This window comes from Vombatus ursinus, unplaced genomic scaffold, assembly GCF_900497805.2.
Source record: "Vombatus ursinus unplaced genomic scaffold, bare-nosed wombat genome assembly UNPS02000580.1, whole genome shotgun sequence".
Classification (NCBI taxonomy): Eukaryota; Metazoa; Chordata; class Mammalia; order Diprotodontia; family Vombatidae; genus Vombatus; species Vombatus ursinus.
Window position 1 is genome coordinate 3,881,540 of NW_020940358.1, and position 14,926 is coordinate 3,896,465.

General features: G+C 44.2%; 1 protein-coding gene across 2 annotated transcripts in view; it reads left to right on the top strand.

Annotated features, from left to right (window-relative positions):
• ZNF512B (zinc finger protein 512B) overlaps window positions 1–14,926 on the top strand; it is a 38,732-nt gene that overhangs the window by 13,894 nt on the left and 9,912 nt on the right. For both annotated transcript variants that reach the window (XM_027849657.1, XM_027849656.1), the window contains exons 5-14: window positions 1,276–2,114; window positions 2,295–2,527; window positions 2,796–2,867; window positions 11,333–11,479; window positions 12,110–12,234; window positions 12,448–12,540; window positions 13,043–13,150; window positions 13,454–13,624; window positions 13,739–13,933; window positions 14,501–14,602. In XM_027849657.1, the coding sequence (XP_027705458.1) occupies window positions 1,276–2,114; window positions 2,295–2,527; window positions 2,796–2,867; window positions 11,333–11,479; window positions 12,110–12,234; window positions 12,448–12,540; window positions 13,043–13,150; window positions 13,454–13,624; window positions 13,739–13,933; window positions 14,501–14,602 (2,085 nt within the window). The remainder of the gene's footprint in view (window positions 1–1,275; window positions 2,115–2,294; window positions 2,528–2,795; window positions 2,868–11,332; window positions 11,480–12,109; window positions 12,235–12,447; window positions 12,541–13,042; window positions 13,151–13,453; window positions 13,625–13,738; window positions 13,934–14,500; window positions 14,603–14,926) is intronic.

Below are 14,926 nucleotides of genomic sequence, written 5' to 3' on the forward strand. Positions count from 1 at the left end.
AGTTGCTTTTCCTTCTCTTTCCTCCCCTGTCCCCATGCCTGGCTTCTGGGATTGCTTCTGCTGATCCTCCTCGGGAATCCCAAAGGGGTTGCCCTCTTCCCTCTCTTACTCCTTCCTTATTTAGCTACCAGAATGAGTGTTTCCAGGTTAAGATAGCAGTATTTTTGAGTCATCCCTGCAAGTTATGGTACCTGAGGAGCTTTCTGGCCATGTTGTCTTTGCCAGCTATTAGTCTCTCCCACTTAGATACGGAAGCAATCTCTTCCTCTTTCTTTCCCTCTCTCCAACACCTCAGGAATCTTGGAGTCCTTTGGAGAAGTTTGCTGATGTTTTTAGCTATCCCCCTATCCCCACAACCAAATAATCCTGCCTCTTTCTTTCTTACCTTTTCCAACCTTTTCTTATGCCCATGCCTTTGCTCACAGTTTTCCTCCCTGACTGTTACCATCTGTCTAATTCCTTTCTCTCCTTCAAGGCCACCTCCTCCAGGAAGTCTTTCTAGATCCCCCCAGCCAGACTCGGTCCCTTCCTCCTCTCAATCCCTGCCTCACTCTCTTGTAGCACATTGACATCTTACCTTGTCTTCTAGTTGTGTATCCATGTCTTAGCTCTTCTACTAGACTGAAGGTGGGGATGATGTCTTGTTCTTTTCTGTGTCTCTCTTGGTGCCTTGCATAAGACCCTGCACACATTAGGTGTTAAATAATATTCATTAAATGACTAAATGAATGTAGTCAGGGTGGCATTTTTGCCTCTGGTGCCATGGAAATGGACAGGATAGTATATAGCATTTGCATGTGTGGCTATGTGTTTGTTATATTGAACACATGTGTAACATGTGACCAGTGTGTCTGCTGTGAACGGGCTCTATGTTGAGCTCTATGGGAGATGAATGATAATAGAGGTGTATCAGTTATCTTACAAGCTTTCTTTTTCTACCTTTTCAAGTTCAGCCTACCCTGCTTTTGTTGTTCTTCTTTGCCCACATGTCTGATTGCTTTGTTTATTTTCTGGGGGAACGAAAAAGAGCCATAACACTCCTCCTTTTGCCTCTGGCTTGAGGCTGGGGGTTAGTAGTTGGGAGCAGAAAGGAAAGGTCAAAGAATGGGACTTTCCTTGTATTTCTCCACCTCCCTTGTGCTATTCAGGATTTGGGGATAAGGAACTTGGGGGCTGCATTGCCCCTAGTGAGAGCATCCCCTACAGGACCTGCGCTGTTTCTATGGTCCCATCATCCCTGGGCACATGTGGCTCTGTCTGCTCCTTCTTCTTCAGGGTGCCATCTCTGAGAAGCTGACATACCCATGCCCCTACTGTGAAGCTGCCTTCACCTCCAAGACTCAGCTAGAGAAGCACAGACTGTGGAATCACATGGACCAGCCTGTCCCAGCCAGCAGGCCTTTCCCCCTGCCTAAAGCTGCACCTCCTGGGAAGCCAGTACAGACCAACAAGCCAATCCCAGTAACTAAGACAGTCCCGGTCAGCAAAACGATCCCAGTCAGCAAACCGGTCCCAGTCAGCAAATCGGTCCCCATCACTAAGCCACTCCCAGTCAGCAAGCCGATCCCGGTCACCAAGCCAGTTCCGGTCAGCAAGCCGGTTTCAGTCACCAAACCGGTTCCAGTCACCAAACCAGTTCCGGTCACTAAGCCGATCCCGGTCACCAAATCCGTCCCGGTCAGCAAACTGGTCCCAGTCAGCAAGCCGATCCCAGTCAGCAAGCCGGTCCCAGTCAGCAAACCCGTCCCGGTCAGCAAACCTGTCCCGGTCAGCAAACCAGTCCCAGTCACCAAGGTGACCCCAGTCAGCAAACCTGTCCCAGTCACCAAGCCTGTCCCAGTCACCAAGCCAGTCCCAGTTACTAAGTTGGTCCCTGTGAGCAAATCTGTCCTGCCTAGCAAGCCGGTGCCAGTAAACAAACCTATCCTGCCCAGCAAGCCCTTCCCATCCAGTAAGTCCATCCAAATCAACAAGCCCTTCCCACCCAGCAAACCTGTCCTTGTCAGCAAGCCTATTCCAATCAGCAAATCAGCATCACCCAGCAAAGTGTTGCCGTTGAACAAGCCAGAAAGCAGAGTGCAAAGAACTGTGGGAAGGAGCGGTGGTAAGAAGAGGTACATATGGATGAGGAGAGCTATGTCTGGTATCTGTCTCTCCCAGCATCTCAGCAGGGTTGGGGTACTGCTTTGTATGGGGAGAGAGGCCACTGAGCTACAGGATGGAATGGATAAGAGGGATAACTGCTTTAAGGCTCCAGGCCCACTCCCCCAGGTCACTGTGTGTATGACTTCCAGGGCTGCCGAGGGCTTGGACACCTGCCCCGTCCATCCAAAACAGGCAAAGCTGGAGAAGGAAGGGGATCTGCACCCGGAGAATGGAGAGTGTGCCCTAGACACATGTGAGAGTAAGGACTTCCATATGACTGCAGCGGAGGCCATTGCTTCACCTGCTACCAAAGCTACAGGCAGCAAAGAGGTCACAGGCCCAGTATCACCCCCAGAAGAGGACCCCGAGCGTTCCAAGCACAGTAAGATTAGAGCCCAGGATGAGCAAGGGGGAACACCTCAGAACCCTCATACCTACATCTGTCTCCACATCCACCTTTGCTGTGAGGGTGGTGGGGCTGGAGTCCCCTCTGTACCATTCCTGGCATTGATATAGCTGGGTAGGAATGGTCCTTGAGGTGTGGAAAGGTCCCTAGACTGATTAGATGAGGGGTGGCACTAGAGGTTAACCCTTTTCTCTATGGTTATTTGACCAGATTTGGTCTTCTTGTTTTCTCTCCCTTGAGTCAGGAAGGAAACAAAAAACGCCTAAGAAGTTCACTGGGGAGCAGCCATCGATCTCAGGGACCTTTGGTCTTAAAGGTAAGGACTCTTCCCCAAGGCCCAGCACCATTCTTTTTTTTTTTAAATTAATTTATTTTGAATTATCAACAACCACTTTCATAAGCTTTTGAGTTTTAAATTTTTCTCCCCCCTCCTCCCCACCTCCATCCCCAAGATGGCACGAAATCTGATATAGGCTATGCATTTACATTCCTATTAAATATATTTTCACATTAGTGATGTTGTGATGTTGTAAGTAAGAATTAGAACCAATGGGAGGAACCACCAGAAAGAGGAAACAAAACACAACAGAAGAAAAAAAAAGCAAATAAGATGCTTCGATCTGCATTCAAACTCCATAATTCTTTCTTTGAATGTGGATAGCATTTTCCATCATGAGGCCTTTGGAGATATCTTAGATCCTTGTATTGCTGAGAAGGGTTAAGTCTGTCAATATTAGTCATCGCACAACGTGGTTGTTACTGTGTACAACGTTCTCCTGGTTCTGCTCACTTCACTCAGCATCAGACCATACAAGTCTCTCCAGGTTTTTCTGAAGTTTGCCTGCTCATCATTTCTTATAGCACAGTAGTATTCCATTACATTCATATACCACAACTTGTTCCGCCATTCCCCAATTGATGGGCATCCTCTCAATTTCCAATTCTTTGCCACCACAAAAAGGGCTGCTATAGATATTTTTGTACATGTGGGTCCTTTTCCCATTTGTATAATCTCTTTGGGATATAGCCCTAGAACCGGCACCATTCTTTACACATAATACAGGTTCTATGTCATAGCAGGAGGGCAAAGGACAACAGCAAGGGTAAGGAAGAGAATCATCAAGATGAGGGGGAGGGGATGGATGGAAAGACCAGACTTCGTGATGTCAACCCCCCCCCAGCCATGCCAGCAAAGCCCTCTATAAATGGGAGCTTAATGTGCCATACCCTCAGGTGACACCCAAGGTGACACAGTGTATACCAAGTGTGAAAGGTGGCAACACGATGGGAAGAGCTAGGAGACACATGCATATATATGCAATTAATTATAAGGTTAATTTGTGGCACACTTTTTGAGAACCACTGTTATAGATGGACCTTTGACATGATCTGGTATATGATCCAGTCTTCTGAGAGATGAGGGCACTGAGGCCTGTTAGTGGTGTCTTAATTTGCTTGATACTCCACAGCAAGTTAGGCCTTTGGTCTTATTTTTTTGTTTGTTTGTTTGTTCAGGCAATTGAGGTTAAGTGACTTGCCCAGAGTCACACAGCTAGTAAGTGTCAAGTGTTTGGTCTAAGGCTGGACTTGAACTCAGGTCCTCCTGACTTCAGGGCCAGTGCTCTATCCACTGCACCACCTAGCTGCCCCACTTTGGTCTCAGACTCAAGAGACCTGAGCTGTAGTCCTGATCCTAGCACCTTAGAATACCCTCATGCGTTGCTTGTCATAAACTCCTTGTCCTTTGGTTGTTTTCATGCCTGTCATTTCCCTGCTGAATTGTAAGGGAACAGGGCTTCACACAAAGTGGATTTTCAGTGAGTGGTTTTTTTTTTTTCAGTGAATGAAAGTGGAATGTGTTATAGGCAGATTGCATAGTATAGCTATGTTTGTTGAAGAGTCTGAAATAAAGATCTCATCTTATTTTTACCAGGAAAGAAATAGAATTTGACAGAGAAGTGACTGTCAGGGGTGGGGAACCTGCGGCCTTGAGGCCACATGTGGCCCTCTGGGTCCTCAAGTATGACCAGAAGTGAAGTTTGGAATCAATCAAAGGGCGGCACTTGAGGACCTAGAGGCCACATGTGGCCTCAAGGCCGCAGGTTCCCCACCCCTGGACTAGTCCTAACTGCTTAGTGTGATAGAACCAAGAGTAGAAATGATTTTTTACTGTGTCTGTTGTACACACTATCAGAAAAACGCTCTCATTAACAGAGGAATGCATTCTCCTTCAGGGTTAGAGTAGTCAGAGTCTCCTTTGTTCTAACTCTATGTTTCCTTCTTTTTCGACATGCTCAATATTGTTTCCATTACTGAGGCTTTAGAAGATGGTCATTTAGTCAGCTAGTGTTTATTAAGCATCTACTGGCACATGTTAAGCACTGGAGATATAAAGATAGGCAAAGAATAAACAGCCCTTCCTCCCAAGGAACTCACAGTCTAATGGAGGAGAGACAACATGCAAACAACTATGTGAAAACAAGACATATACAGGATGGATTGAGAGTAGACTTAGAGAGAAGGCATTGAGATTAAGGAGGAAGGAAGCCAGGAGGCAGAGATGAGGAGAGAGAGCATTCCAGGCATGGGGAAGAGCCAGTGAAACTGCCTGGAGTCAGGAGAAGGAATGTCATATGTGTGAGGGACAATAAGGAGGCCAGGGTCACCGGATGGAAGAGTTTATTGGGAGGAGGTGAGTGGGAAATATAGGAACAGGATATTACATCTATGCCAGAGAATAATAGGAATGATGATGAAATGATGATTGGATTTCTAAGAAGTTCAGTTTAGTTTAGTATTTCATGGATCTGTGTTTTCATCAATGAGACTACTTCTGGAACCAACCTATTACACTATCTCCACAACTTCCAAAATGGTCGTTTGAAAGTTGTGATCCAAAAAATTCATCACTTTGTGGCTTGCCTGGTGATGAATGTCTTCAAATTTAGTTTACTTTGATGCCATGTTTTCACATGGATTGGTCTCATGCTAATGGAAGCTTTGCCAACAAGAGTGCAAGGCTCTGCAAATTGGAGATACTTTACGATGGGCCCAGCAGTGATCAGAAGGGATACCTATTTACAGATTGTGGAGTCCCTGGGAGTACAGGATCTTTAGAATTCCTTAATTCCCTTGGCCTCCAAGTAGGGCCCAATTTAAACAGTCCCATTCAGAATGGTATCTCTCATAGTTTTGAAGGTCTCCAGGGAAAGAACATCCACAGTCTTTCTTAGCAACCCATTCCCATTGCTGCATAATTGAATATCTGAGGCAATGTGTGATACTATTGTAAGAGTGATGGAAAATGAGGGAGAGGCAAAGTCTGTGACTCTGTCAGCGAAGGGAAATATAAAACTGAGGAGAGAAGGGAAGCATAGGGCTTAGGGGGAAAAGTTGTAGAGTGATAGTAAGTTTAGTCAATAGAAAGGCAGCATGGTATAAAGGAAAGAATATTGAAATTTGGAGTCTCGAGACTGTGGATCAATTTGACCTCTGTCTTTTGGGATCATAGAATTATAAACTTAGAGCTAAAAGGGACAGTAAAGATCATCTATCCCAACTCCTTTATTTTACAGATTAGGAAACGAAAACCCAAGGTCACCCAGGTGTCAAAGGCATAATTTGCACCTGGATCCTCTAACTCAAAATCAGGTGCTTTTCCCACTGCATCACTTATTACTTCTGTGATCGTGGGCAAGTCATTTATCGCTTTGGGCCTCAGTTTCCCTATCTGTTAAATCAGACAGATGGATAAATTGGCTCTTAAGGTCTCTTCTAACTCTAAATTTATGGTCTCACAATCCTATCTAGATTCTTGTTGCTGTCATTTATGGAACTCTGAGTTATTCCTTCTTATGAATTCAGAACCTAGTTTACTCTAACTTGGCACTTTAACTTCTTCCTCTTTTGAATACCCTGGCCTTCTAGTTCTTCACTAGTCCTCACTTCACATGCACTAGGTTTCTGTCTGAGTGGCCATACCTTACACCTTCCTCACCTCACCCCAGTTTCCTTCTTGACTGATTTTGACTCAGGTGCCAGAATTCCTGATTTAGGTTATGCCAGGAGCACAGTACCTTTGTGCCTTCCTGGCCCCATTATGTCACTTGTCAGATATATCCATTACTGTAATCCTGTCCCCAATTATTCTCATATAGCTGTAAATACCCACTCACCCAAGTGTGTATAACCCAATACTCTAGGAGAATAATTAGCACCTTCAAGGTCCTATTTAGATTTTTATGAATGATTCAACAAACATTATTAAGGTCATACTGAGGGCAAAGCACTGTCCAGTCTAGTAAGGGGATGTCACAAACACAGGTGACCATAATGCAAAATACGACAGTGATAAGCATATTAGAAAGACAAAACAGATTTTTCACTGAGGTAGCTCCAAGGGGGAAGGTCATTACTGATCAGGAGATTCAAAGAAGGCTTCATGGAGGGGAGTTGGCATTTGAGTAGGGCATTAAAGCCTGGGTAGTAATGCATCAGGCTACGAGGCAAAGGAAAGATGTTGCAAACATAGGGAAGAGTTCAGGCCAAGGCATTGAGGTGGGAGATTTCAGGGTGTGGTTGGGCAATAGAGAATAGGCTGTTTTGGCTGAAGTGTAATGTGTTGAGGACAAAATCATGTTAGAGAAAACTGGAAAGGTGGGCTGGTGCCAGATTACAGACGGCCTTAAATGCCAGACCAAGGAGTTTGATTCATTCAGTATGCAGTGGGATCTTAAAATGATTCAGAGCCACATGGAACCTTAGAATTAATCTAGTTCAACCCTCTAGTTTTACAATTCAGGAAACTGGGGCCCAGAGAATTAATTTGCCCAAGATTATACAGGCAAAAGGCAGTAGAGTCAGGATATGAGCGAGCATAGGTTGTTTGACATCAAATTCAGTGTTCTTTCTACTTCACCAAGCTTCACCATCAAAAAAAAAAAGTGTAGTTGAAGATTTGGGGGCAAAGAGATGACATGACAAGATTTACTTATATGTTAGTCTGACCGAAGAATGAAAGATGAAATGGGGGAAGAGAATAGAAGTGACCTTTTAGGAGGCTGTGACAATCCAAGGTGATCATAATCCGAGTTTATACTGTGATAGTGTCAGTGAGACTGGAGATTGGATAAATTCCAGAGATATTCTAGGAGGGGATTTTTTGTTTGTTTGAGCCAAGCTCTCCTGCCTGCCTTAGCTTCATTAGTTTTGAAGGAAGTAACAACACACTTGAATTGGATTTCTAGAAGTCTTCAGAGTCAGTGATTTTCATTTGTCGTGAGAATTAGGTTCTGACCCAAGCCTACTAATGACTGTTCCAGAACTGCCAGCAACACTCTAAATAACAGATGGGCAGCTTTGTTCCGATTAACAAATGACCAAACTAATTTTATATAGTTTTATTAATGCCTTTTGTTTTTACATCATTTGCTTTTAGACATATTCCCTTCCCCCTTTGCTCCCCCCCTCCTCCATTATAGAACTCTACCTTATAACAAAGAAAACAACTAATACACACTGTGACCTTGCCTGACAGTGTATTCAATATGTTGCACCTGTAGCCCCCCAGAATGAAGATTAGTCATTACAGTTATTTAGAATGCAGTTGCCTTCTTCGTGTTTTTTTCCTTTATAATAGGGGAATCATTGTTTATATTGTGGCCCTGGTTCTTTACTCTGTCTACATTACATGTTTCACTGAGTTGCCCATATCTGTCATTTTTTTAAAAGAAATCTTATTTTTATATCACCTTCATTTCCAAATATGTTTTTCCAAGACAAAAAAAAGTAATTCAGCAAAACTATTGGAACATCGACTGAATCTGACAATATATACAGTCTTATGCACCATAGTCCTTCACCTCTGCCAAGAAGAGTAGGAGGTTGATTATTTCACCTCTTCTTTAGAGCCAAGCTTGATCATTATAAATACAGTGTTAACTTGTTTGGTTGTTTTTTTTTTTTGGATCTTTCCATTACATTATTCCAGTAATTACGTGTATAATTTCCCTGGTTCTGTTTACTTTACTTTGTATCAGTTCATGTAAAACTTCTAATGTTTCTCTGTATTTATAATTTCTTATAACAGTAATATTCCATTGTATTATGTAAGAAGGTTTGTTTATCCATTGCTCAGTGGATGTGCATCTATTGTGTTCCTGTTCTTTGGTACTACAAAAAGTGCTGCTCTAAATATCTTGATGTTGATCTTTATAGCACAATAATATTCTATCATATTCATTACCACAATTTGTTTAGCTATTCTACAATTAATAGGTACCCACTTTGTTTTTTATTTTCTTATTTTATTTTTTAATTAATTTATTTTTAGTTTTCAATATTCACTTCCATAAGCTTTTGAATTTAAAATTTTCTCCCCTTCCCTCCCCAAGATGGCGTGCAATCCGATATAGGCTCTACATATATATTCCTACTAAATATATTTTCACATTAGTCATGTTGTAAAGAAGAACTAGAACCAATAGGAAAAACCACAAGAAAGAAGAAACAAAACAGAAGAAAGAAAAGAACAAATAGTATTCGTCAATCTGTGTTTATTTTTTGCTATCACAAAAATGCTACTATTCATTCATGTATTCAACAAGCATTTATTATGTGCTTACTATATGCTAGGCATTAGGGCTAAAAAAAAAAAAACAAAAATAATACCCCACCCTCAAGGAGCTTACATTTTATTAGAGGAAACAACATGGACACTTCAGAACAAAATATATACAAAGTAACATCTGGGGGATGTGGGAAGGTACTAGCAACTGTGAAGATCAGGTTAGGCCTCATATAGGAGGGGGTACTTGAGCCTTAAAGGAAACGAGATTCTGTGACATAGAAAGTAAAGTGCATTCCAGACCTGCATGATGCAAGGACCCAGAGAGGTGAGAAATGGAATATTATGGATGGCTACCATAAAAGCTAGTTTCTCTAAAATATGGAGTATATGAAGCAGAATAATATGCAATAAAGCCTGAAAAAGGGAAGTTGGAGCCAGATTATGAAAGACTTTAAATGTTAAAGGAGTTTGTATTTTATCCTCAGGTAGTAGGAAGGCACCAAAGTTTGTTGACAGCGTTAGGGCATCAAGGAGGGGAAGAATGACATGGTCAGACTTGTGTTCTAGGAATATCACTTTGGCTGTGGTGTGAATTTGAAAGTAGGAAGGTAGGATTCAGGGAAGCATTTAGAAGGCTCCTGCAAATGGTTCAGATGAGAGGTAGTGTGATCTGGATTCATGTGGTTGTAGTGTGAATAGAGAGAAGGGAACAGATACGAGAGCTAGTGTGGAAGGAGGATTGACAAGGCCTGGCAGCTGACTGAATGTGTCAGATGAGTGAGAGTGAAGGGTAGGAGATGACTTCTAGATTGCAGACAGTTAAAAAGTGAAGTGATCGAGAAAAGAGGAGATAGAGGCAATGAAGAGAGACATATTTTTCTAGGCATTTGGCTATGAAGGGGAGAAGAGGCGTAATGCTATATACATATACATATATATATATATATATATATATATGCATATTTGGTGTGTGTGGGATCTTTCTGTCTTTGACCTCCTTGGAATCTATGCTTGGCAGAGGAATTACTAGGTTAAATTTATAAACATTTTAGTGACTCTTCTTTCATGATTCCACATTGTTTTTCAGAGTGGAAACCAGACCATTGTAGGTCCAACAACAATATGTTGGTGTGCCTGTCTTTCTTTCTTGTAGCCCCTCCATCATTGATTATTTTATTTTTATCATCTTACCAATTTGATGGATCTAAAATGAAGCCTCAGAGGTTTAATTTGCATTTCTTTGTTATGAGTGATTTGTACCAGTCATTCATATGGTTGTCAAGAGTTTGCAATTCTTCTTTTCAAAACTTCTATTTTTTGACCATTTATCTCTTGGGGACAAATTAATTCTAATTAATACTTGGTCTAATTTCTACTGTCATGGGTATGAGTTGTATCCTATGGAGATATATATGTGTATACACACACACACACACACATATGTAAAACCTAGCCTTATAAACAATAACTCAAACCTCCTGCTATGTGTAGAACCTTGTGTTACATTCTGAGGGAGATGCAAAATTGAGCTGAGACAGTCTATGGAGCTTGCTCATTGAGCTTGCTGCCTAGTTAGCATATGGATCATTTGGTTTTGCACACATAACTATAATATTTAACATTATATGGTAAGTTGGGAGGTGAAAAACAGAATGCTGTCAGAAGATTCTTCATCTGTCAAATGAGGAGGTTGAACGGGGTGATTTTTATGGTCTCTTTCAACTTTTCATCCTTTGATCTGAAGACATTTTTTTGTAAAATAATTTGTTTTCCTTTAATATAGCTGCTTAGTAAGGTCAAATTTTGTGTCAGATGTTCTTGTAGCTTAGCTTATATTTATCCACATGTATATAATGTAAAAATATCCCTTGCGTGTGAGGCCCCTGGGTTAGAGTTCTGGGAAAGTCCCTGAGGCTCAGTGCTGAAATGGCAGACTCAGGACCCCAGAGATATCAAAGGGGAAGTCCTTTGGGTTAGCATAGTAGGGAGATCAGGTAGGCTGCTTACCCTATCTGCTGACTATTCCTGGGAAACCGGCCTGGAGGGGATATCTGTGGGGCTCTGTGTTTTCCTGAGAAACCCTCAGTATCTCCCTGAAGCCTGTGGTAGGGCCTGGAGGTATGACTGCAGATCATGGTGCATCCAAAAGGGACTTGGGACTGGGGCGCTAGACATTATGGTGGGTCTGTTAGTGACATCCTTGTCCCTCCCAGGCCTTGCCAAGGCAGAGGACAAGGCCAAAGCCCACCGTGCCAAGAAGTTGGAAGCCAGCAGCAGTGCTGAGGAGGGGAGGAAAAAGGTCTTGGCAGCTAATGTGAAGAAAGAAGTGGTACCTATAGCCACAGCTCACCTGAGCACAGGTGAGTGGATAGAAGGAATTCCCCCAGCTTAGGGAAGAGTAATGCCAAAGAATGGGCTGATTGTGGTCCTAATAATAATGATAGCTCACATTTTTATTAAGATTTTCAAAGCACTTGACAATGAGCCTGGGATTATCCCCATTTTATATCTAAGGAACTAAAGGTCAGAGAGGTTAAGTGACTTGTCCTGGGTAACACAGTGTCTGTCATAGGATTCAAACACAGCTTTTCCTGGCACCAAATCCAGCTCTTGATGCTGTTTACCGCCGTCTTCTCTGATGGCTTGGGGAAAAGGCCAGGGCAGGGTTAAGGGTCCCAGGACAGTCCCAAGAACTGTGCTGGCTCTTGGAGGTACGGAGAAAAAGAGGCCCAGATAAGCTTCAAAATGCAGTGTGTTCCCATGGTCTTATAAATGTGGAAGGGGAATGATTTTGGGCAGGCAGGTTCTAAGGAGAAATCAGATGTGAGTGGGCAAGACATAGACTTACTTCTGAGCAGAAAACCAGTACATATCATTATCTGAGCACAGGCTTTCTGGAGTGTGAAGATTGGTGCAATGTATGTTCTTCCTCTCCTGTCCAGATCCCTCTCATCCCTTTCTCCGTACATCCCTTACTTCTTGCCTTTCAGGGAGCCCTGAAGAGCAGTGGCAAAGAATCCTCCATGAGAAGGGTGAGGTCGTCTGTCCCACCTGTGGAGTCATCACCAGGAAAACCATTGTAGGCCTCAAAAAGCACATGGATGTTTGTCAGAAGGTAAGAATGAGGTTAGCCCCTGGGGCCCAGGGCTGAGGATGCAGCAGGACCCAGGTGTCCTGGAGTCAAGACAGCTGCCTCTTGTTTGCCTGGAGCCCATTCTGTCCAGGACTTGAAGGAAGGAAGGGAGACAATGAAGGAGGGAGTGGATTTTGTCTCCTCTTGTCCCTTGCCCCCATGCCTGACTGGGAGTGGGGGTGGGGGGCTGTCCAGCTGCAGGATGCGCTCAAGTGTCAGCACTGCAAGAAGCAGTTCAAGTCAAAGGCAGGGCTCAACTACCATACCATGGCGGAACACAGCAGCAAGGTATGACTGTCAGTCTCACCCCTGCCACCAACCCTGTTCCCTCTCCTTATATTGATTACACTTGCCCTCTCAGCCCATTGACCCGTTAACTCACTCCCCAGCTACATCCCTCTGCCTAAGAAAGGCTGGTGAATCATCATCTTCTTACCCCTCCTTGGCATTTACATTAGATAAACTTTTTGATTACTAGTCGGAAGGAGGATGTGATTCTAGGGATGGTGGAAGAGTATGTATACATAGGACAGACCTGTGCATATGTGTGTGTGTGTGTGTGTGTGTGTGTGTGTGTGTGTGCGCGTGTGTGTGTTGCTTGGAAGGGATTGAGGTATGGAAGTAGTACAAGGACAGAGACATATTGTATGCATGTATGAGTTGGATAAGAAGAAGCATGTATATGTGGTCTGTCACGGTGGGGGGGGGTAACAGCAAAAGTATGTATGTATGTGAAGGGGAAAGTCCTTTGTAGGATGCTAACTCTAGCTTTGACCCTGTCTGGCCCCAGCCCCAGCCCCTGACAGATGTGGAGTCTTCAGAGTTGGATGAACAAGAGGAACGGGAGCGTTTGAGGAAGGTTCTGAAGCAGATGGGGAAACTCAAATGTCCCAATGAGGTCAGTTTCCAATTCCCCAACCAGAGTCTCCAGCCGTCATGCTGCTCATCCTCTGTGCCCCTTGTGTTTGAGATCACTCAGTTTGGGGAGGGTCTCCAGGCGAGTAACTTGTTCTGGTCAGCTTGAAAGAGACAGTGGACAATGCCTGTCATTAAAAAGGGTTCTTCAGTTTATATGTGTCTCTGTTTCCCATTATGAAAAGGACACTTGGTGGGACCCTGTGACTCTGGTCCCTCTTCCCAGAGTGACTGGGTCTAACCCTGGGTGGGATTTCCTGGCTCTTAGTGAATGTTGTACCCACAGGGCTGTGCAGCTGCCTTCTCCAGTCTCATGGGGTATCAGTACCACCAGAGACGCTGTGGGAAGCAACCATGTGACCTGGACAGTCCTGTGTTCACCTGTCCTCACTGTGGTAAGACCTACAAATCCAAGGCTGGCCATGACTACCACCTCCGCTCAGAGCATCCTACCCCGGTAAGACACCCTTTTTCCTCTTCCCCTTAACCATATGTTCACTTCCCTGAACATAAACTCTCAGAAATGCAGTGCCTTCCTCAAAATGTGCTCTTACTACCTTTTCTTGCATAGCCTCCTGAGGAGCCTGCGGGAAAACCTCCCGAGCAGGACGTTGAGATGGACATGGAACGGACACCAAGTGGACGGATCCGCCGGACGTCTGCCCAGGTGGCAGTGTTCCACCTTCAGGAGATTGCAGAGGATGAGCTCGCTCGGGATTGGACCAAACGGCGAATGAAGGATGACCTTGTGCCTGAAACCAAGAGGGTGAGACACCTGGGGAGGGAAGTGCTAAGTAATTTGGGGCTGGTCATTTACCTTTTCTAGTTACCTGCTTGAAGATCAGTCACCATTTAACTGTCCTGACATGTGACTTCAAAAGTCACGTCCACTCCTATCTCTGAAAGGACTGGGTTTCCAGACAAATTGTCCCACTACCTCATTTGGGCACCCATTGCCATGTCTACGTCACACCTCCTTGGCATCTGACCTAACTCTCTCTGGCCCTGGTATTAGTTACACAGTTTATTTTTAGTGTTTATACTGCTGTTCTGTGTAGACTTTCCTTGGGGGGGTGGGGATGGCCTTTGGAGTGCAGGCTGTAATTGTAGAGAATACCTTCCATCCCCTCCTGCATGGTTTCTTTCTGTCCCATGGTGGTTCCAGGTTTGTAGATGACTTAGGAGTGTATTGTATGATTGAACAGAATGGGATTTGTGGGAGGAGGAGAGGGGACAGGCCACAGATTACCTGGTGCTCTCCTACCCCCATTACAAAGAGAGCCAGTGTGTGGGGAAGGCTGCCCTGTCGTCCATCACACACATTGTTTGGCAGCTTAATTACACTCGGCCAGGACTCCCAACACTGAATCCCCAGCTGCTGGAGACATGGAAGAATGAAGTGAAGGAGAGAGGTCATGTCAACTGCCCTAATAATGTAAGGATAAGAGGTGGTGGGGAAGCTGGGGAAAGGGAAGAAAGAGTCCAGACTTGACCTTCCCAGGGAAGGGCCTGCCTGTATCCCCAGCCCTGACTTAAGACAAACTGAAGCTTTAGAAGTAGATGAGTCACAATCTAGCTTCCTTGAGTATTGGGGACATTGAGCAGTCATTCAGACTGCCCATATAGAAGAGGTCACAGAAGGGGTTCAGGTATGAGGATTTGCCCTGAGATTCCCATGGACACAAACAAGAGACGAGCTCTCCACCCCAACCCTCAACCCCTTGCTCCTTTCCTTGGAGGCAGGTCCAGGAAACTCTTT